Source organism: Apis dorsata, unplaced genomic scaffold (assembly GCF_000469605.1).
Source record: "Apis dorsata unplaced genomic scaffold, Apis dorsata 1.3 scaffold_465, whole genome shotgun sequence".
Taxonomy (NCBI): Eukaryota; Metazoa; Arthropoda; class Insecta; order Hymenoptera; family Apidae; genus Apis; species Apis dorsata.
This window is the reverse complement of record NW_006263705.1, coordinates 463,493-481,363: the sequence shown is the minus strand read 5'-3', so window position 1 is coordinate 481,363 and position 17,871 is coordinate 463,493. Positions and strand designations below refer to the sequence as shown.

The window sequence follows — 17,871 nt, the reverse complement described above, 5'->3', positions numbered from 1 at the left end:
TATATATATATATATATAATATATATATGTATATATATCATGACCAGTATTGTGTAAATACATTATGTAAATACGCGCACGGATATAGTGGCTGCACGCGCGAGAAAAAACATCGATATGACGTGCCTCATTGCTCTCTTTTTCACTTTATCCGCGGCGAATAAGTTTTTCCGTTGCACATATTTGTCTCATAATATAGCCATTAATCAAATCGAGAGGATGTGCTCCTTTCTTTCGATAAAAATTTGATCTTTCATCGTTGATTCAATCGAATCATACATTGTACAATGTAGTTCTACAAAAATATTACAATGATCAAATTATATTACTATTATGACTATTATAATAGTAATCAATTATACTTATTGAATAAACATAATATATTTTAAATATATAAATATTTACTAGGTGAAATTATAATAGAAAACTTTTTGTATTATAAATTGAAACAATATAACAACTAATACATTGAATATTGTTTATTCAGATATCTTTCAATATCTATAGACTAGAATTTGTCAAAAATTTTATTATTCATTTTCAAAACATTAAACACATTTAACTTATCAAATGCCAAGTATATCAAAAAGAAGAAAAAAAATCAATTAATTTGAAAGCAATAACCAATCCAATAATAGATATTGGATTAGGTTATAATTTAAATTTAATATTCGCAATTTTTCGTGATAGTTTTATACAAGATGTCTTATAGATATCAAAGTTATTAAACATTTGACGATTATATTGAAATAACTTCAGTTACGAATACATCCTAAGAGGTTAACTTTTCTAACACATCCTATTGATTTCCTTCGTTGTTTATTCACGTGTATATTCATATCGAAGACATCGCTCGAATATTTCCATCGGGAAATTCTTTCCATTTACCCATCCACACAATCCACCTCGTATAATCCCACACTTTCGAAAAGTTGATTCGCATCGGACGAACGGTATGTAACGCGAGTGGGAAACACGTTTGCACGCCGTCATCGCGTTGTGTGCTCGCGCAAGGAAGCGCCTACGGTAATAACGAGAACGAAAAACAATGTGCTCGGCTCGAAATTGGACCTACAATCGAAAAAAGCACAGCGGAGTGTGCCCGGGTCGTCCCCGGATTTTAATCAAACGCGATCGTGCCCGCCTGTAATCCGGACAATTTCGCTATTTATGCGAGCGCGTCCCCGATACGTTGGAAAATTGTTTCATGTAATGCAATAAAGGCTTTTCCATCACGGATCCGTCCCGCACGCTCGAAAAATTTCATTCCGGGCTGTCGCGAGTTTAAATCGCCGATGAAACGAGCCGAGTGGCAAACAATTAAATTGTATCGTAAGGAAATTTCATTGGATCCTGGAAGATAAAAGAATTTTTATTTTCCAATGGATTTTTTAAAACTTTTAAGTGCATGTTTTTGGAGATATATATTTTTATAGCGTAGCCTTCATGTGTCGTAACTGACAGAATAATTCGCAGCTATTTTCTTCGTTGCATTGATATTATAGGATCATTGGATTCATCGTGATTTCTATGCTGTGATGATAAAAAATAGATATGGTCTTGAAATTTTTATATTTCATCGTAGAAGGGAAAATTTAAAATACTCGAGTTCGAATAACTTATGTATCAGAATTTTTCATCCAGTTCCTTTATAAAATTATTCATGTTTCATAATATTAAAAAGATATAACATTCTATTAAAAGAAGAATCTATTATTAATCTAATTGTAAGAGTTTGTTAATTAATTAATTGCAAATAAAATGCAATACGATAGATATTATTCCATCTTCTATAGATTATTTTTATTTATAAATTCAAGATTTATTTTTCTTTTTAATTAAACTATTTCTTCCCATACATTGGCTGTCCATTGGTCAGACTTTCGAAATAATAAAGGAATGAAAACGTTCAGAGAACATAAATGCTTATCCCGAGCACTTTAATCCGGCTGGCTTATATCGTCAAGGGCTCTCTCCCACGAACTTATCGTGCAATTTTCAATGGAAACAGGAGAGGCCTGTAACTATATACGAATTTATTATTTCATCGAATGGTGAACATTTTATCAAAGGATTAATCGTCCAATATGGAATTATTTTGTTATTACGCTCCCTATTTCGTGTTCATGATTATTATTTATACGAAACTTCCATTCCATTCCATTCTCTTCAGAATATCGTATTTCGACGATCGTAACAAGAATCAGAGAGCCGCCCCCCTTTTTAATTTCAAACATTTCACGTGTGCTTTAACTCTGAAACGTATTAAAACGAAAACTGTAATTTTCAGTTAAAATTATATTTTACTCGGAGATTGAACAGGATGGATGTACCAGCCGGTTGGTTTTTCAGTAAACGAAACAAATTGCTCGGTAATGTTGATTTTTCGAATGAGAACGAATTCCGACACATCTTTGCCAGACTATCGCAAGTGTATTTTAATTTTTGTTCTTTGTTGCTCATACGCGATTTAATTCAATTTTAAGCTCGAGGAAAAGTAAACAGAGAGAGTTGTTGTACTTCGGTTTGTAAATGAAAACACGAATATTCTATGTTTACCGTGGAAAATCTGTGAAATTGAACGATTTAAAGAATTCCGTAAAAAAAAAAAAAAAAAAAAAAAGAGGAAACAAGATATATCGGATTTATATTTAAAAATGATTCAAATTACGTACTGCACATTTGTATGCAAATAACTTTTTTATGTATTCCGTTTTCTGTATATTCGTGTTGCGCTTAGGAAACGCTAGAAAAATTTCAAAATTTACTTTACACTTGATTCTTTATTGAATCTATTAATATTTAAAAATAGAATCAAGATAATGTGTAACAAGATATATTTTATTATATAAAATATATACGAGAATATATACAATTTTAAATAACAAAATTTAAGAATATTTAAAATATCATATGATTCAAAGAAAAAATACAAAATGAAATTAAAAGACAAATTTAAGATTTCGTTATTTAAACATTTTCTATATTCAAAACGAAACTTAAATCAATATTAATTGATTGTTAATACCGTATTTAAAAATTAATACTTTTAATAATATCCTTTTATATAAATAATCATCCTTTTAATAATTAATTTTTGTCTTTTAATTGTATTTTAATGAATAGAATTTATATTTATGCAAATTTAAATAAATACAATCACAGAAATAGAATTGAAATCGAATAATATCGAAATTCTCGTTTCATTATCTAAGTCATTCATCATTGAGCCTCGGATCATCGATGAAGTCTCCTTTAAAGTCTATCATCTAAATTTTCGTATTCCAGACGTGGCTTTTCATCGTATTCACTTGGAATTTACACGTCCCGTTTAATTTAAACGCTTTTCATTGTCCTCGACTCGCATACTAAGTCCTCGTTACTTGCTACTTGCGTGTAAACTCTATTAACAGCTTCGTTCACGACTCGATTTCATTAAAATAAAACCGGTTACCAGTGGAACGCTACCACGTTTCTAACTATTCCTCTACGAATTATCCGTTGGTTGCTAATTGAACGTATCTATCGTTTGCAATAATGATAATATCTTGATATCTTGATAATATCATATATAAATTTTAACCTGATGCATTATTAATAAAATTCTTCGATTTTTATGAGAAAAGAAAATCTTATTTCTCGCATAAAAATGTTTAAATCGGTGATCAATATGCAAAATATCTGCAATGAAAGTTTGTCAATGATTCTTTTATTTATTGATCGGGTTTATCTTCTGAATTATAGATTTAAACTTTTTCTAATTTCAATACTAATCAATTTAATCAAATTTTTAAACTAAGTTTTTCAATCTGATCAATTTTCGCATAAACTAATCATCAATGTATAATAACCGGTTTCTATGTTAAATGTAATGTAAATTTAATAGTTTTCATTGAACGCACCCAAATGCATAGTTGATTAATTTTCAATAGCATTTCCTATATGCATGAAAACAAGAATTAGAGTAATTGGAGCTATTACTCTAATAATAACTTCTGCATATATTGATCAACTAAACATGTTACAACGCTACAAAATTCAGGTTAAATTACGCAATTATCAGAAAAGAAATGTAATATATGACACAGCTCAATTTATCCGAATACGTAGAATAATTCAAATAATTGGATTTGAACAGCACATTTACTCGTTAACTGAAAATTGAGGATGAATTATTTGAAGTGTTCGCATAAATGGAATAATATTATTTTAATAAAATCATTTAGATGATGATGAAAAGCGAGAAAAAGTAAAATATAAACAATTATATTAATAAAAAATTTCGTTTCGACAAATGGATATTATAACGAATAAGATTATTCGACGCGATAATTATTCTTTTATCTTTCTCTGAATAAAATCTAAAACAAATTTGTGGACATTTTTCACGCATCCCTGGAACATAATTCAATCCGTAATCAGTCGGCAAAGAAAAACTTTTGCGAGGAAAAGCGTAGCATAAATAAAAACTAACTGAACGAATGAAATCAAACAGGACTCCATATATATAGATAATTCTCCTTCCAGTTTTAGAGAAAATGTTTCCGCTTTAACTAACGTTTTATAAATTGAGCGAGAAAGTTATTTCAATGTTCTTAATTTGATATAAATGAATCGCCAACAACCGCATATAACGAAAATATAGTAGGATTAATATTTCAGCGATACTTATGTCTCTCCATTTATGATTTCATCAGTTATGATGGAATGGTTAATTTAGTTGCTAAAAGTGTTTTGGCAGAACTATCTAAAATTAATTATATTAATTTCAAAATTAATCATGTAACGAACGGCGATGGCTGCTATTAGATATATGAAATTTGTCAAAGCTTTTAGAAACAATTTATATTCATTACTTGTATATATATATATATAAAACTGAAAACTAATAATATGTAAATTTACTAATTAATAATAATATTTAATAACGATCAAACGTATATAAATGAATTTGATGAAATACGATTTCTTAATTAACTTCCACAATTCTATAATTTTTCAATCTAATCTAAATTTCAAATGTCTAATTAAAACCTTATTCGAATAAGAAATCTTTTAAAGATCGTTGGCGCGTAAAAATTCACACTTCAACTTATTCCCGTGAAATATATTCTGGCAAATATATCTTCTTTCTTGAAGAATTCTCGAAATCCAATCAATTTGGATTCGTGGCCGCGGTCGAGGAAGCATCCCGGAAGCGGGGAGGAAATACGAACGACGTTCGAGCGACTATAATTAAATGTAGTAATTTCGCAACGGGAACGTCTTCGTCTTGGTCGAAGAAAAAGATAAATTGCCGATGTGCCGTTGATCGATCCCGTGGAACCGGGGCGTAATCCTTTAAGTGAAAAAGAAAGCTTCTAATCGAATGCGATCGAATTTACTCGAAGAAGAGTATCTGTTGTAGTTTCCTTGTTTCCGGTCGGCCAGCAAAAACTCGGCTGCACCGCCATCGAAAGAAACACACAGTGTTGTGAGTTGACAGTGACGTGGAGCGGAACAATGAAACGATACAATAGATCCTGTCCTAGCGAGATACATTTCTTGAATAGGACGTGAGTTAAAAGCAAAGAAATATACGGATACAACAATATTTCTTTTCACGCTTTAATGAAATTAAGAAAAATATTCTTGTTTCAATACGTACAATTCTTTGAATCCTTAAACTACCATACTCCTTAAAGCCACTTCGAATTCTCTCTCTCAATTTAAATATATAAATCAGAATTGCATCATCATCTCGTTAAATTATTACGCATTTACCTTTTACATTTCACATCTGAACTAATTGATGCAACGAGTGGAATAAGCATCAACGGAAATACGAGAAAGAAGAGATCAGGGGATAAAATCGAAAAAAGGAGAAAAAGGAAAAAGGACGATTTCAATGTCCCTATCGAGAATATTTAACCGGAGAGGAAAACCGATAAATTGCAGGAATCCCGTTGCACCGAATTCGAGAAACGCGGCGGTTGACGATGAAAAATCCTGTCCCGCAGAAATTGCTCCGTACGAGTGGCTCGTTGGGGAGACGCGGATAATTTTTCTTTTTGTTCGTATCATGCCGACAACAGCCCCTCCGCGAGGACGAATGAATCGGCGACGGTGCTCGAGAGTGCTCATTAATTTGGTCGAACGACAGGATTATCATGCTATCGATCAAAAAAAAAAAAAAAAAAAGAGAGAAAAAAGAAAGTACCAGCGCAAGATAGATTCGCTTCTCGCCTCTTTAACAGGCCGCTTCCGCGGCGCGTACATCCTAAGAGAGAGATAGATAAATAGATAGAGAGGCAGAGAGAGAGAGAGTACACGGTATGGCACAGTAGCTCGAGATCCACGACCGTTTCCTCTTTTTCTTTTATGAGTCGCGCGACCACTCCAATTAGATTAATTAAGCCAGCCACGCGTATATGCATCACGGGATGAAACAATGCTCGGCGGTGTTGGTGGCGAAGCGTAGGGCTCACAGTGGCGGAATTGTCACACGCCAGAGAATTTCAAGTAGATCCGCTCGCTTGTATGCAATCTCCGGCCGAGAATGGGCAAGCGTGATCGTGCGGCTTGGTGCAACATCCAGGCCGCCCTAAAAGAAGCGTATAAAGCTTCGTTAATCCGTGTCCGGTGCACCGGAATCCAGTCTAGATAGACCCACAAATGGCCATGGCAATTTCATTTGCAGAGGGTGGAATCGTTAATCAAACCCCGCTGCTAGATGCCTGGCCGACTGTTCTCTTCGTGTGCGCGTGGTCTGTGTTTTTTTTCTCAATGTGTGTGTGTGTGTGTACATTTGTGTATACACGTGTACACGTGTTTAGGCGCGCGTGGCGTGATAAAATGAAAATGCCGCGAAGAAAATGATGGGGGAGGGGGAAATGTGTGTACGTATATGGATGTTTGTTGCGAGTAGTAAAGTTTCGCGTTTCAAAGTTGCTTTGAGCATTTATATCTTTATATTTTTATACATTCTCGTCACGCGGAACGTGAAAATTTATTAGGACGCGTTGAAATTTTAAGCATACTTGTGGAATATATACACGTAGAAGATGCCGACGTGTTGAATAATTTAATGTCCTGTTCAAATTTTAATTGAATTTATATTCGTCGTGCTATATGATTCTATTATAATCTTTGTTTGATATGTTATCAAAAATTCAGTGTAAACATTTTAATTGGTTAAATATTCATCTTTATTAGATTGTCTTAAAGCTCGTAATGTATTTTGAATATTTCCATAAATATTATAAAAACAAATACAAAAGTTGGTATACAAAAAATATTTATTAATAAATAATTTAAGTTTTCATTACTTGTAGGTTTTACAACATATACAAATGAAATATTGATTTTTATAAAAAATAACAATAAAGAAAAGAAGAAATCTAATGTTCCATACTATATTCTCATTTGTTTTCATAGTCACGAAAATCTTTTTCTCCATGATAATCCTTGTAATAATAATCCTCGTGATCCTCGTCGTCACTGCATCCTTTACGATCTCTATGATGACACCCTTTTTCGTAATGATCTCTCTTACCATGATCCTGCTTTTCTCCATTATAATCGTAACGATCTTCGTTGTAATATGGACCGTTCTCCCGTTCTTGATCATAGTGATAACCGCCATTGCATTCGTCGAAGTCAGAATCACAATTCTCATCGTAGAAATCCTTGTATATTTTTATACTAACTTTTTTCATTTTGTGATGATCATGAGTATCATACCCTTTCCTATAGTGGCCATTCTTTTCGAAATTTTCACCCCTCCTTCGTGATATTCATCGATAATAATTGTCATCGAGATGATCCTTTTCTCCACCATCATCTTCGTCGTCATAATATCCGTTTGTCCAAGTCATGGTGACCTTTGTTAGCTTTCCCATTCCCATAGCAGTGTTCGTAATCATTATCGATGTAATTACTAGCATTGTTTTCGTGAACGGCGTATCACTTTCATCATCTTCCACGTATCGATAGGAACGAAAGGTATCGACCGGTTCGAGGATCTCGTAATTGATACTAGCCGTGAAACTGGCGGGCGCCAAAATAGCCAGTAGTATCAATATCGATGGAGCTTCACGTACGGCAAACGTATCGGTTTTCTTTAATCTCTCTGGCCGGCTTCCTATTTTTCGAAAAAGGCACAAATGTGTATTTTGTAAAGTTGGATAGTTGATGGGAAAAGTACATATTGATTCGCGATTAGCAGCCTCGTATTTTTCTTACGCGAAGTGATCCATTGTTTGAAACGAAGGGAAGGACTCGTCTCTTCTGTTTTATGGATTGAACAAATTTAAGAAAGAGAGAGACTCGATAATATAATAAGAATTTTTTACGATTCGACGCGAGTTTGAAACTTTGATAAACATTACTTTTTATTAAATTACTTGTTACTTTTTGTACTTTTTTCAATCAGCCTTGCTGTAATTCTTGAAGATGAATATAATAATAAGATGAAAATAAATAATAGAGATATTGCAAATTGTGACATATTATAGATTTCTTTTATCGTTTTATTTTGACAGCTATTATGTATATGGAAGGATCTATGTCATTCTATTAATTCTGGAATCCAAATTGCTTTACATTGTTTCCGTTACTATGTCGTAGTAGTTGTAACTGAAGTGTGATTGCGTTACGAGGAATATATAGGCATTGAAACCGTTCACGTGCAAACCTATTGATTCCCCTATCTTGAAACTTACGTTCTGCAGTATATAGAAAGGAATCGAAAGATGGTGTGAGCTTCATCTTTCAAAGGAAATCAACTTATAAGAAAATAAAAGAACAAGATTTTGTTTGATAAAATTAAAAAGAATGCAGGATTTCAAAGGTATAAAATTTTCTACAAAATATAAAAAAATATATTTCAACGAATAAAAATAAAATTTAATTATGGGGGGACAATTTTATTATTAAAATAAAACATGACAAACTTTAAATTTCAACGTTTAAAATTAATCAACGATAGAATAAAAAAAACAAATTAAGCAACAAAATAAATAAATTTTATTGTTTTTGCTGCTCCATTTAATGGTGATGTCCACCACCTCCACTCGAATATCCATGCTTCTTCCCTCCATGATGTTCTTCCTTTTTGCCATAATCCTCGTGATGCGAATGATGTTCATCGTGCCCATGCTTTCCATGGTAACCCTTATGGTCCTCGTCATAATGTCCCTTATCGAAATGACCTTTCTTTCCATGATGATCTTCATGATGGCCGGAATGGTGATGGCCGCCCTTCTTATGATGGCCTTCCTTACTCTCGTGGTGTCCATGGTGATTTCCATGTTTCTCGTGATGACCACCCTTGTGGTAATCATCATAGAACTTGTGCTCTTTATGGTATTCATCCTTGTGAGCTTTATGATGATAGCCATGAGTCTTTTCACCCTTCTTGTGACCCTTTTTATGCCCATATTTTGAACCCTTGTGCCCATCTTCATGTTCATGATGGTGTCCATGTTCTTCATGCTCGTCAAAGTGTCCCTTCTTGTGACCTCCATGTTCTTCATGATGACCTTCGTCATGATCCTTACCGTAATGACCATGATCACCCTTATCGTGATGATGATAATGCTTGTATCCCTTTTCACCCTTTTCCCCATGCTCGTCGTGGTGATGTCCATGATTTTCATGACCACCACCCTCTTCATGATGATGACCATGATGGGTAGCTGCCATATCGAGATCCCTTCTGTTCCTCAACTCCCTAGCTGTGGACTGAGAGACGATTGTGCAAATCACGGCTAGGCCGAGGCACAGCCACAAACTCTTCGCCATATTGGATCCTTTGTATACCAACGAGTGCTATCGTCGACTGATCACATCGCTTTAAAGCAATGCTTATATACCTACCGTCATAGTGGCGTTTTATACGTAATCGCTTTCGTTCGTTTGCCTGTTGATAGTAAACAGTAGTATCGAGAGTTGCTCAAAATTTTATTCCTTTCAATCTTCACTTCTTCAATTTCATTTATAGTTCGTTACTTCATTTTCAATTTTTTATTCTTTTTATTCTTCTATTCTTTTGTATGTTTTCTTTTTATCTATTTACTTATTAATATCCCAATGTAAAAATAATGTTCAATATTAATATTTTTTTCTTCTTATTCTACATCTATATTTTACTCCTAATTTTAGCTCATAATTAAAGAAAAAATTTATTCTTTTTTGTTCAAAAACTTCATCTCATTAGTGATTCATACAATCATTTTTCGGATTTTAATAAATATAAATGAAGATATTTCTTTCAAAAGAAGAATTTACGATCAATTACATTTTAATCATTATATAATATGAATATTATATAAAATATATATAGAAGCTTTTGAATCACATCGAGAATATAAAAGATGAAAAATATATTAGATGATTCGTTATTCAAATAATAATAAAAGATAAAGAATATATTTCTTTATTTATATTATTGGTATAAATTCGAGCAAAATAAAGACGTTGAACGATGAATAAAGATAGGGATACACTTTTTCTAAATAAATAAGAATAATCGGATATTTTCAGCCTACAAAGCAATTAACTGTGAAATAAATTAATGTTATTTGCTCGTAACGTGGAAAGTACAGAGTCAAATCAAGCATCGCTAACGCGGCAATCCCGATAAAAAGCCAATCAATTTGTAGACGGCTGAATAACAGTAGAACGTTTATTACAAAACAGCCGGTAATACGAAAATATTATTTTCACCGTTCACCGAACTTCTTTCTGCAACAATAGTTTCTCGCTTTCGTTCCCGATTCAGTATTGGGCAGAAGTTATTTCAATTAACGAATGGAAAAGATATATGAATCAAATTTAAATCGAAATTTTCCAAACAACCGGATAAATCCCTTTCTTCGACGAATTTTATTTTTAAATCATAAATTTTATTATCATCGAGCATATCTAAATAAAGAGATCAATAGAAATTAAAAAAAGGACAAGTTTATAAATGCATTAGATTGTATCAATATTATATAAATTCAAACTATCCTGATCTCTTAAATATCTAGAATCTATTACACACTGAAATTGAATATACAACGTAATAAATGTATGAAATTATAGTTCATCAAAATGAAACTTGTTTCAATGATAGTATTGTTCATCGATTCGACTATTACCTGAACTTCCTTTATCTTCATTACATTTCTTTTGTTATTAACCATTTTACATTCTACGAATTGAAAATGAAGGTAACGAGGGAATGAATTTCAGTATAAATTTAAAGTGTTCGGTCAGATATGGCGATTACATTGATCGCGAGACAAAGAGATCAACCGTGTCGAAGAATTTCTTAAAAGGAGCCATAATCATTCTATCTATTTTGCGGTCGATGAACAACAAAAGTATGCTCCTGTTAATAAACACAATTTTATTTATTTTCTTCTACCTCGCTATTAGATTTACGATCATGTATCGAATACTGAAAATCAATGAATCAACTTGAGATAAAAATTATTAAATATAACAAAACAATTTTTGTGTTTAACAAAGATTTAATCTAAAATCCAGATTTCCCTAGAAAATCGATCATTACGAAAAGACACATTGTCATTGTCTACACAACGACAAAACAAAAAGCGAAAATGGAAGCGAGAAATGTTTACATGGAGATATTTTGCCTTAAGTTTGAGCAACCGATTTCGAGCAGGTTGCATAACGGCGTTGGATCGATCGAAATCGACGAATCGCCAAGCGGGTTAAGGAGACGTTACTTTCGCAACTTTCCTAAAGAAGCAGGAACCACTGCTTCCTTAATATCGATTATTCCCCGTTCGATATATAATCCGGGAGTGATGGCCGGATTAATCATACCGAACACAGCGTCCGAGTCGAACGTTTCGATATTACCATCGATCGAATCCCTACCGATCGCCACCCTACCCCCACCACCATGAAGTCTCGACTCGCGATTTCTCTGCTGTTGGCGTTTGTCTTCTGTCAGTTCGGCTCGATCGTTGCACGAGAGATCGATAAGAGATCGTACGATGACCTAGCTGTGGCGGCGACTCATCATCATCACGAGGAGGGCGGTGGCGAGGAGCACCACTCCGATCACCATAGCAAGCACGGTGACCACGGTGACAAGGGTTACAAATCGTCTCATCATCACGAGAAAGGGGAGAAGGGACACCACGACAAGGATCATCACAGCGGTCATTACGACGAGGACGAGGGTCACAAGAAGAGCCATCATCACGACGATGGTTATTACGCGGAGCATCATAAGGGGGAGAAGGGGGAGAAGGGTCACAAATTCCACGAGGAGGGGCATTACGGGAAGGGGCACAAAACGAAAGGGCATCATGAGATTCATAAATTGGACGAGTTCAAGAAAGACAAGGAATTCTTCGATGAACACCACGATTCTGGACACCACGAGGATCACGGTGGCCATCATCACGAACACGGGCACAAGAAGGGTGGACATTTCAAGAAAGGGCATCACGATCATGGGGAGCACGAGGATCATTATGGGAAGAAGGGACACTTTGAAAAGGGACATCATCATCACGATGATAAAGGGCATAAGAGCGAAGGTGGACACGAGGAACATCATTCTCATCATTCTCATCATGGCAAGAAAGGGGGACACGATGATCACAAATCATGGGGATTTAAGAAAGGGCATTAAGGATAATCTTTATCGATTGTTATATTTGTTGAACGCTGTGTTGATCTTTATATCTGATCGAAAATAAATGTATTTTTGGAAACAATTTTTTTATGTTTCCTTCTTCTGTTTGTTGTTCGATATTTTGGAATCAAATATGTTGTAACAAATCAAACTAAATATTATATAAGCAAAATATAAACTAAATATTATTTTATCCGAATTTTTCAGATATTTACTGGAAGATAAATGTAAAATAATTCAATGTAAAATATTTACAATACACTCTAAATAGTTAATGTATTGATAAAATATTTAGGTTTCTACGATGAACAAATGAACAGAATATATCAATCAATAAATATCTCTGTAAAATATTTTTTTGAAACGTTTCAAAAAAATAGCAAAATACATGACAGATGTTGAAATTGATTATTTCTCAATTTTCTTCTCTACGATGCATTACAAAATATTGTCAGTATTGATTTGTAACAATTTTTGCAATAGTTTATCTTTTTGCGTTAGATACATTGCGGTATACCAGTCCTAAAAAAATTAGGTCAATAACACTTTCTGGAAGAGTTATTTCATTCTCTTAGGTAACAAAGTTTTCACTTCACAACAATTTAAATTTCATATTTCCAATCGCTTTTTATTTACCCTTACTAAATAACACTCAGTTTTATCTGAATTATGAAGGAATCAATAATTAAATTAATATGAAAATTTCAATTATATACATCTATTAATTGTATATATATTATTAACTATATCAAAGTATATTAATATATAATCAGTATAAGATTAATGAGATATAAAAATATAATAACAGAATTTTCATAAAATTTCAGATGCTACTACAATAATTAATGATTTTTTCTATTAAATTCGTGCGCTTTGTCAGATTTCGAATCTTCTGCGACACTATAATCCTCGTGTTCCTCATAATGAGATTTTTCGCTTTTTTCTGCCTGGTGACCTTGATCCTCGATTACATGGTGTCCCTTATCGTAATGTCCTTTCTTTCCGCGATTCTGATAATCATTCTCAAAAGAATGATGTCCTCCTTTCTTAAAATCACCCTCGTCGATCTTGTAACCTTTGTCGAATTCCTCGTATTCGCCGAAATCACCCTTCTTGTGGTCATCGTCGTAGAAGTCCGTTTCCTTCTTGTATTCGTCCTTGTGATAGACATTGTGGAAACCATTAGTTTTGTGCCCCTTCTTATAGTAAGACGAGTGACCGTAATTCTTGCCCTTTTTGCCTTTCCCTGCCTCCTCGTGAGAACCGTGATTTTCAGCTTCGTCGACGTGTCCCTTCTTCTCTTCACTTCTGTTCTTATAGTATCCTGGTAGACATTTAAGGGCAATTGCTCGAGCGTAGATCGATTAAAAGCATATGATATAATTTTCTGATACAACTTCTACACTTTTAGAAAGAAAAATTCCATTTCTTAACACGTTACGAAGAAAGTTGAACACTAGTTTCTCAGATTAGCATTTTTCTTACAATCGATCAATTGATAATTAAATGGATAGATTCAAAATCGTGAATGAAAATAATTTTCCAATAATTATCACGTATCTAAAAAAACTTACCTTCTCGACGTTCATCATTATTGCTACCACGTCCCCCTTTGCTAAACTCCTTCCAAGCCTCGTATCCCTTCTCCTCTTTCCCTCCATGCTCCGAATACCTCTCCCCCTTCTCACTTTCGAACGAACCACTCTCATCACCCGAGGAGACTTCACCAACCTCCTCGTCCTCGTAATCCCCATACCCAAACAGTTTCACTGATCCACCAGATCCATCGTGAATCTCCCCATTGTCGACATCGTCTTCCTCTTCATCCTTCTCCTCCTCCCCATCCCCATCCTCTTCCTCCTCCTTCTCCTTCTTCTTCTCCTTCTCCTCCTCCCCCGCGTCATCTTCCTCGGTTATTTTTCCATCAACGTGATACAAATCCCTCGCCACTTGACGTTCCAACGATTGCTCGTTACCGTAATTGGCAATTCCTTGATGATTCGGAACACCGTTCGCGATCGCGTACGGATGCAGAAGAGGATTCGTCCCGGTTACACCGCGTGCAACAGGTGTAGCTGCCTCGACAACGTATTGCACGGCGGCCGGGGCATGATAGTACCGTCCACTTCCGTGATTGGTATACCGCACGTAGTAAACCGGAAGTCCTTGTTGCTGATTGTACACGTAATCGGTCGCTGACCTATCTAGATCCTCGGCGATCATCTTGTTCACCAACGTCATACGTTGCTCCGTGGCTGCGCCAGTTTGACGTGCCAGAAGGAACACGCACGCGAGAAACGTAGCTCTCGAAAGCATATTTCTGAGTTGCACAATGGAATTAGGACTTCGAGGGATTGGTGGTCGCGTAATCGGTGGTATGCAAACCGGTGTGTCCGTGAATCGACGGTTTCGCCTTATATATATACCATACACACGAGAAACGTGATTCGTCGGGAATAAGGGATCGTGGAGAGAGTATTCCACGGCCGAGCACGATAATTCAAGTACACCGTGTTATTGACGTTTATGCTCGGCCTGTTCACCGACCATTCTAGGGAATCGTGGGTGATTTGCGTAATGCATCACCACGCGGCTGGATCGAGCACTGACCAATTGATCACCGATCCTTTCGGGTGATTTTGATCGCGATTCTCAAGTGTGGGGAGAGTAAGACGAATGTCGAATGGGTAGTCTAATAATGGATAGTGATTTCAAGAATTTCGAAATCCAATATTTAGTGTGGAAGATTGTTTTTGAATTGTTGATGTTACATAGATAATTATGAAAACGTAGTGTCGAATGAGTTTTTGAAGGATAGGATTTAAAGGATTTAGGATGTTAATGTTAAATAAATAACAATGGTATGTTTAAATTTATTAATAGTTGAATTGAAAACTTGGAAACTTTTATAGGAAAGATTGTAAGTACATAAACAAAATGTGAAATGTAGTTTATGGAGAGTTTAAGTTTTTACTGGAAAACTGTTTATACACGGTATTTCGTGTAAATTTATTTGATAAGCGTGAAGAGGAAACCAGTGGCGATTCCAGCAGCAATTATTTATTGATTGGTGTTACAAAATCGAACGAGAAATTTTAATATATTTTTAATGAAATAAAAAGTTAGAACTAATTTTAACGATATACAAAACACGATGAGTCTAATTAAAATTTATATGCCATAGAAACTTATATACCATAAGAAAGATTATTATTATATAACGAAATTCTAGTAGTATATCGATACGCAGTGATCATTTAATTGAAACTTTAACAATAATATTTTATAAATTAAACCTATCTTTAGCTCAAATTAATGAATTTAATGATTGATAAACGTTTAAAGATCAAAAGCAAAGTTTAAATAATTAAATATCTTTATTAAGCAATAATATCCATTATTGAATAAATTCTAATTCTAAATTAATTTTTAGAGATATTCCAAACGAGAGAAACCACAATTCTTACGAAAGGCAAAGGAAAGTGTCCCTATCGTTTCTCAAATCCCACCACACCTGTCAAGGCTAGCTCAGTTTCTCTAAAGTCGCAAAGGAACATCAAATACAAGATTAACCAAGATCTTGGAAGTTTGATCAACGATACGACTACGTAAAGCCGTATCGTGAAGTGAAAATTTCATCACGACATCTTCGAGCCTATCCTTTCAGATGTATTACTTCGTCGATAATCCTGGGCGAGAGGCAATCGTGTCCAATCACTAGAGTGGGTCGCATGACGTATAAAAGAGCTCGATTGTGCCGCGATTACAGTAGAATTGAACGCGTTTCTGTGAACCAACATACCTGTAACTGCGTCTAAAACAATCTATCTTGTTCATCCGAAATGTGTACAATTTAAATTCAATTTTCAAATTTTTGAAAGGAAAGGAAAAAGATTAAAGCATCGGTGTTGTGACGAGGAAAAATGAGAATCTTCAGAAGAGGATGGTACACAGTTCACGCGATATTCTGCGTGCATTTCACAGTTACGATTGCTCGAGCTGACAATCTACATCCAGATAATTGGAAAATAGACGAGACAAAGAAAGCTTTCACGGAAATAGTTGATGATGAACCATCCGTTGAAATGAACTTCCAGAAGAAACTGATTCCCATAAAGGAACCTCGAAAAAATCTTGGAATATTTGCACTGCCTTTGGAACCGGATGCTGAAATGTTGCCCCTCTATTATACGAGTGTCAAACCTCCTGGAGTCGATCATATGGAACTGAAATACGCCGAATCCCAAGTTTCTCAAGTTTTGCCTAAAGTCGAAAAGGCTGATGATACTAAACAAGTGGCCAAGAAGTCGAAAAGTAGAGAGGGTAACGAAGAAGGATATCGTGAAGTATCTTCGTTTGAGAAGGGCCAGAAAGGGGATAGTTTGAGGAAGAAGAAGAGGACTCAGCGCGTTGAAACTGGTGGAAAGAAAAAGGTTCAGCATAATCGAGGAAACAATTCGGGGCAAAAAACAAAACGGATTAAAGGTAAGAAAGGAGGTAATTATCAGGTGAAAAGCAATGATCACGTGAATCGTAAAGCGACTGGTTACTTAAACGTTTATCACAAAGACGAATACAAGAGAGATCATGATTTTTACGACAACGATGATCAGGGAGGTCATTCGAAGAAACATGGACGATATAACGAGAAGCATGTTGCCATCGAGGGTAGATACAAGAAGGGTGGTGCTCACGATTCTGATGATGTCGATGAAGCGAAACATCAGAAGCAGAGGAACTCCCAGGCGAGTGGTGAAACCAGAGATTATGAGATTCATGGATAGATTCTTTAAAAACTTTTAGGGATTCAGAAAGCAGAGAAACAAAAATCGATCAGATGAAAATGTGTTAATTTTTATGTAAGTAATTTGGCAATATAATATGTCTGCAAAGATAATGTATAGTGTATTTATTGTAATAAATTAGAATTATTTTTTAATCGATTATTATTTCATTTTTTTTTATTATTTTGTTCGTTTAGGCAGCAATTGATATTGATATGTGTAATTTTATAAACAGCTGATTAAGAAGAAAATGTGTATTAATTAGAAAGGTTAAGTATTGTAATAAAAGGTAATATTATTCCAGAAATTTTTATTCCAGAAATTAATATCAGTATAAATGTAATATAAATGTTGATACATTTAATATATATATAAAATATTCCTCTTGTTTTATGTTTTATATTTCATATTTCGATGATTATTTTAAATTGTTCAGAAATATGTTTC

At 34.4% G+C, this 17,871-nt stretch overlaps 5 protein-coding genes across 6 annotated transcripts in view; 3 read left to right on the top strand and 2 right to left on the bottom strand.

Annotated features, from left to right (window-relative positions):
- The window catches only part of LOC102678857, a 44,870-nt gene extending 28,396 nt beyond the window's left edge, over window positions 1-16,474 (top strand). For both annotated transcript variants that reach the window (XM_006619949.2, XM_031512526.1), the window contains 2 exons: window positions 16,074-16,248; window positions 16,308-16,474. In XM_006619949.2, coding sequence (XP_006620012.1) covers window positions 16,074-16,248; window positions 16,308-16,458 — 326 coding nt within the window. In that variant the 3' untranslated portion in view covers window positions 16,459-16,474. The remainder of the gene's footprint in view (window positions 1-16,073; window positions 16,249-16,307) is intronic.
- On the bottom strand, window positions 8,907-10,005 carry LOC116186139 (histidine-rich glycoprotein-like). The gene has a single exon (XM_031512527.1). It carries the CDS (start codon window positions 9,781-9,783, stop codon window positions 9,028-9,030), a length of 756 nt encoding a protein of 251 aa, XP_031368387.1. The 5' UTR covers window positions 9,784-10,005; the 3' UTR covers window positions 8,907-9,027.
- On the top strand, window positions 10,326-12,750 carry LOC102679338 (histidine-rich glycoprotein-like). The gene has a single exon (XM_006619952.2). The coding sequence runs from the start codon at window positions 11,897-11,899 to the stop codon at window positions 12,635-12,637; it is 741 nt and encodes a 246-aa protein (XP_006620015.1). The 5' UTR covers window positions 10,326-11,896; the 3' UTR covers window positions 12,638-12,750.
- On the bottom strand, window positions 13,445-14,956 carry LOC102679462 (high mobility group nucleosome-binding domain-containing protein 5-like). Its single transcript, XM_006619953.2, has 2 exons — window positions 14,215-14,956; window positions 13,445-13,964 (listed from the first exon to the last, which is right to left on the bottom strand). Exons 1-2 carry the CDS (start codon window positions 14,954-14,956, stop codon window positions 13,483-13,485), a joined length of 1,224 nt encoding a protein of 407 aa, XP_006620016.2. The 3' UTR covers window positions 13,445-13,482.
- Window positions 16,475-16,504: 30 nt separating the features above from the next.
- LOC102679594 lies at window positions 16,505-17,514 on the top strand. The gene has a single exon (XM_031512525.1). It carries the CDS (start codon window positions 16,564-16,566, stop codon window positions 17,422-17,424), a length of 861 nt encoding a protein of 286 aa, XP_031368385.1. The 5' UTR covers window positions 16,505-16,563; the 3' UTR covers window positions 17,425-17,514.
- The last annotated feature ends 357 nt before the right edge of the window (window positions 17,515-17,871 follow it).

Coding starts and splice junctions, on each gene's coding strand:
- LOC116186139 (XM_031512527.1), bottom strand. CDS start 9,783: ATGGCGAAGAGTTTGTGGCTGTGCCTCGGCCTAGCCGTGATTTGCACA.
- LOC102679594 (XM_031512525.1), top strand. CDS start 16,564: ATGAGAATCTTCAGAAGAGGATGGTACACAGTTCACGCGATATTCTGC.
- LOC102679462 (XM_006619953.2), bottom strand. CDS start 14,956: ATGCTTTCGAGAGCTACGTTTCTCGCGTGCGTGTTCCTTCTGGCACGT. Junction 13,965..14,214: donor TAATGATGAACGTCGAGAAG/GTAAGTTTTTTT, acceptor AATGTCTACCAG/GATACTATAAGAACAGAAGT.
- LOC102679338 (XM_006619952.2), top strand. CDS start 11,897: ATGAAGTCTCGACTCGCGATTTCTCTGCTGTTGGCGTTTGTCTTCTGT.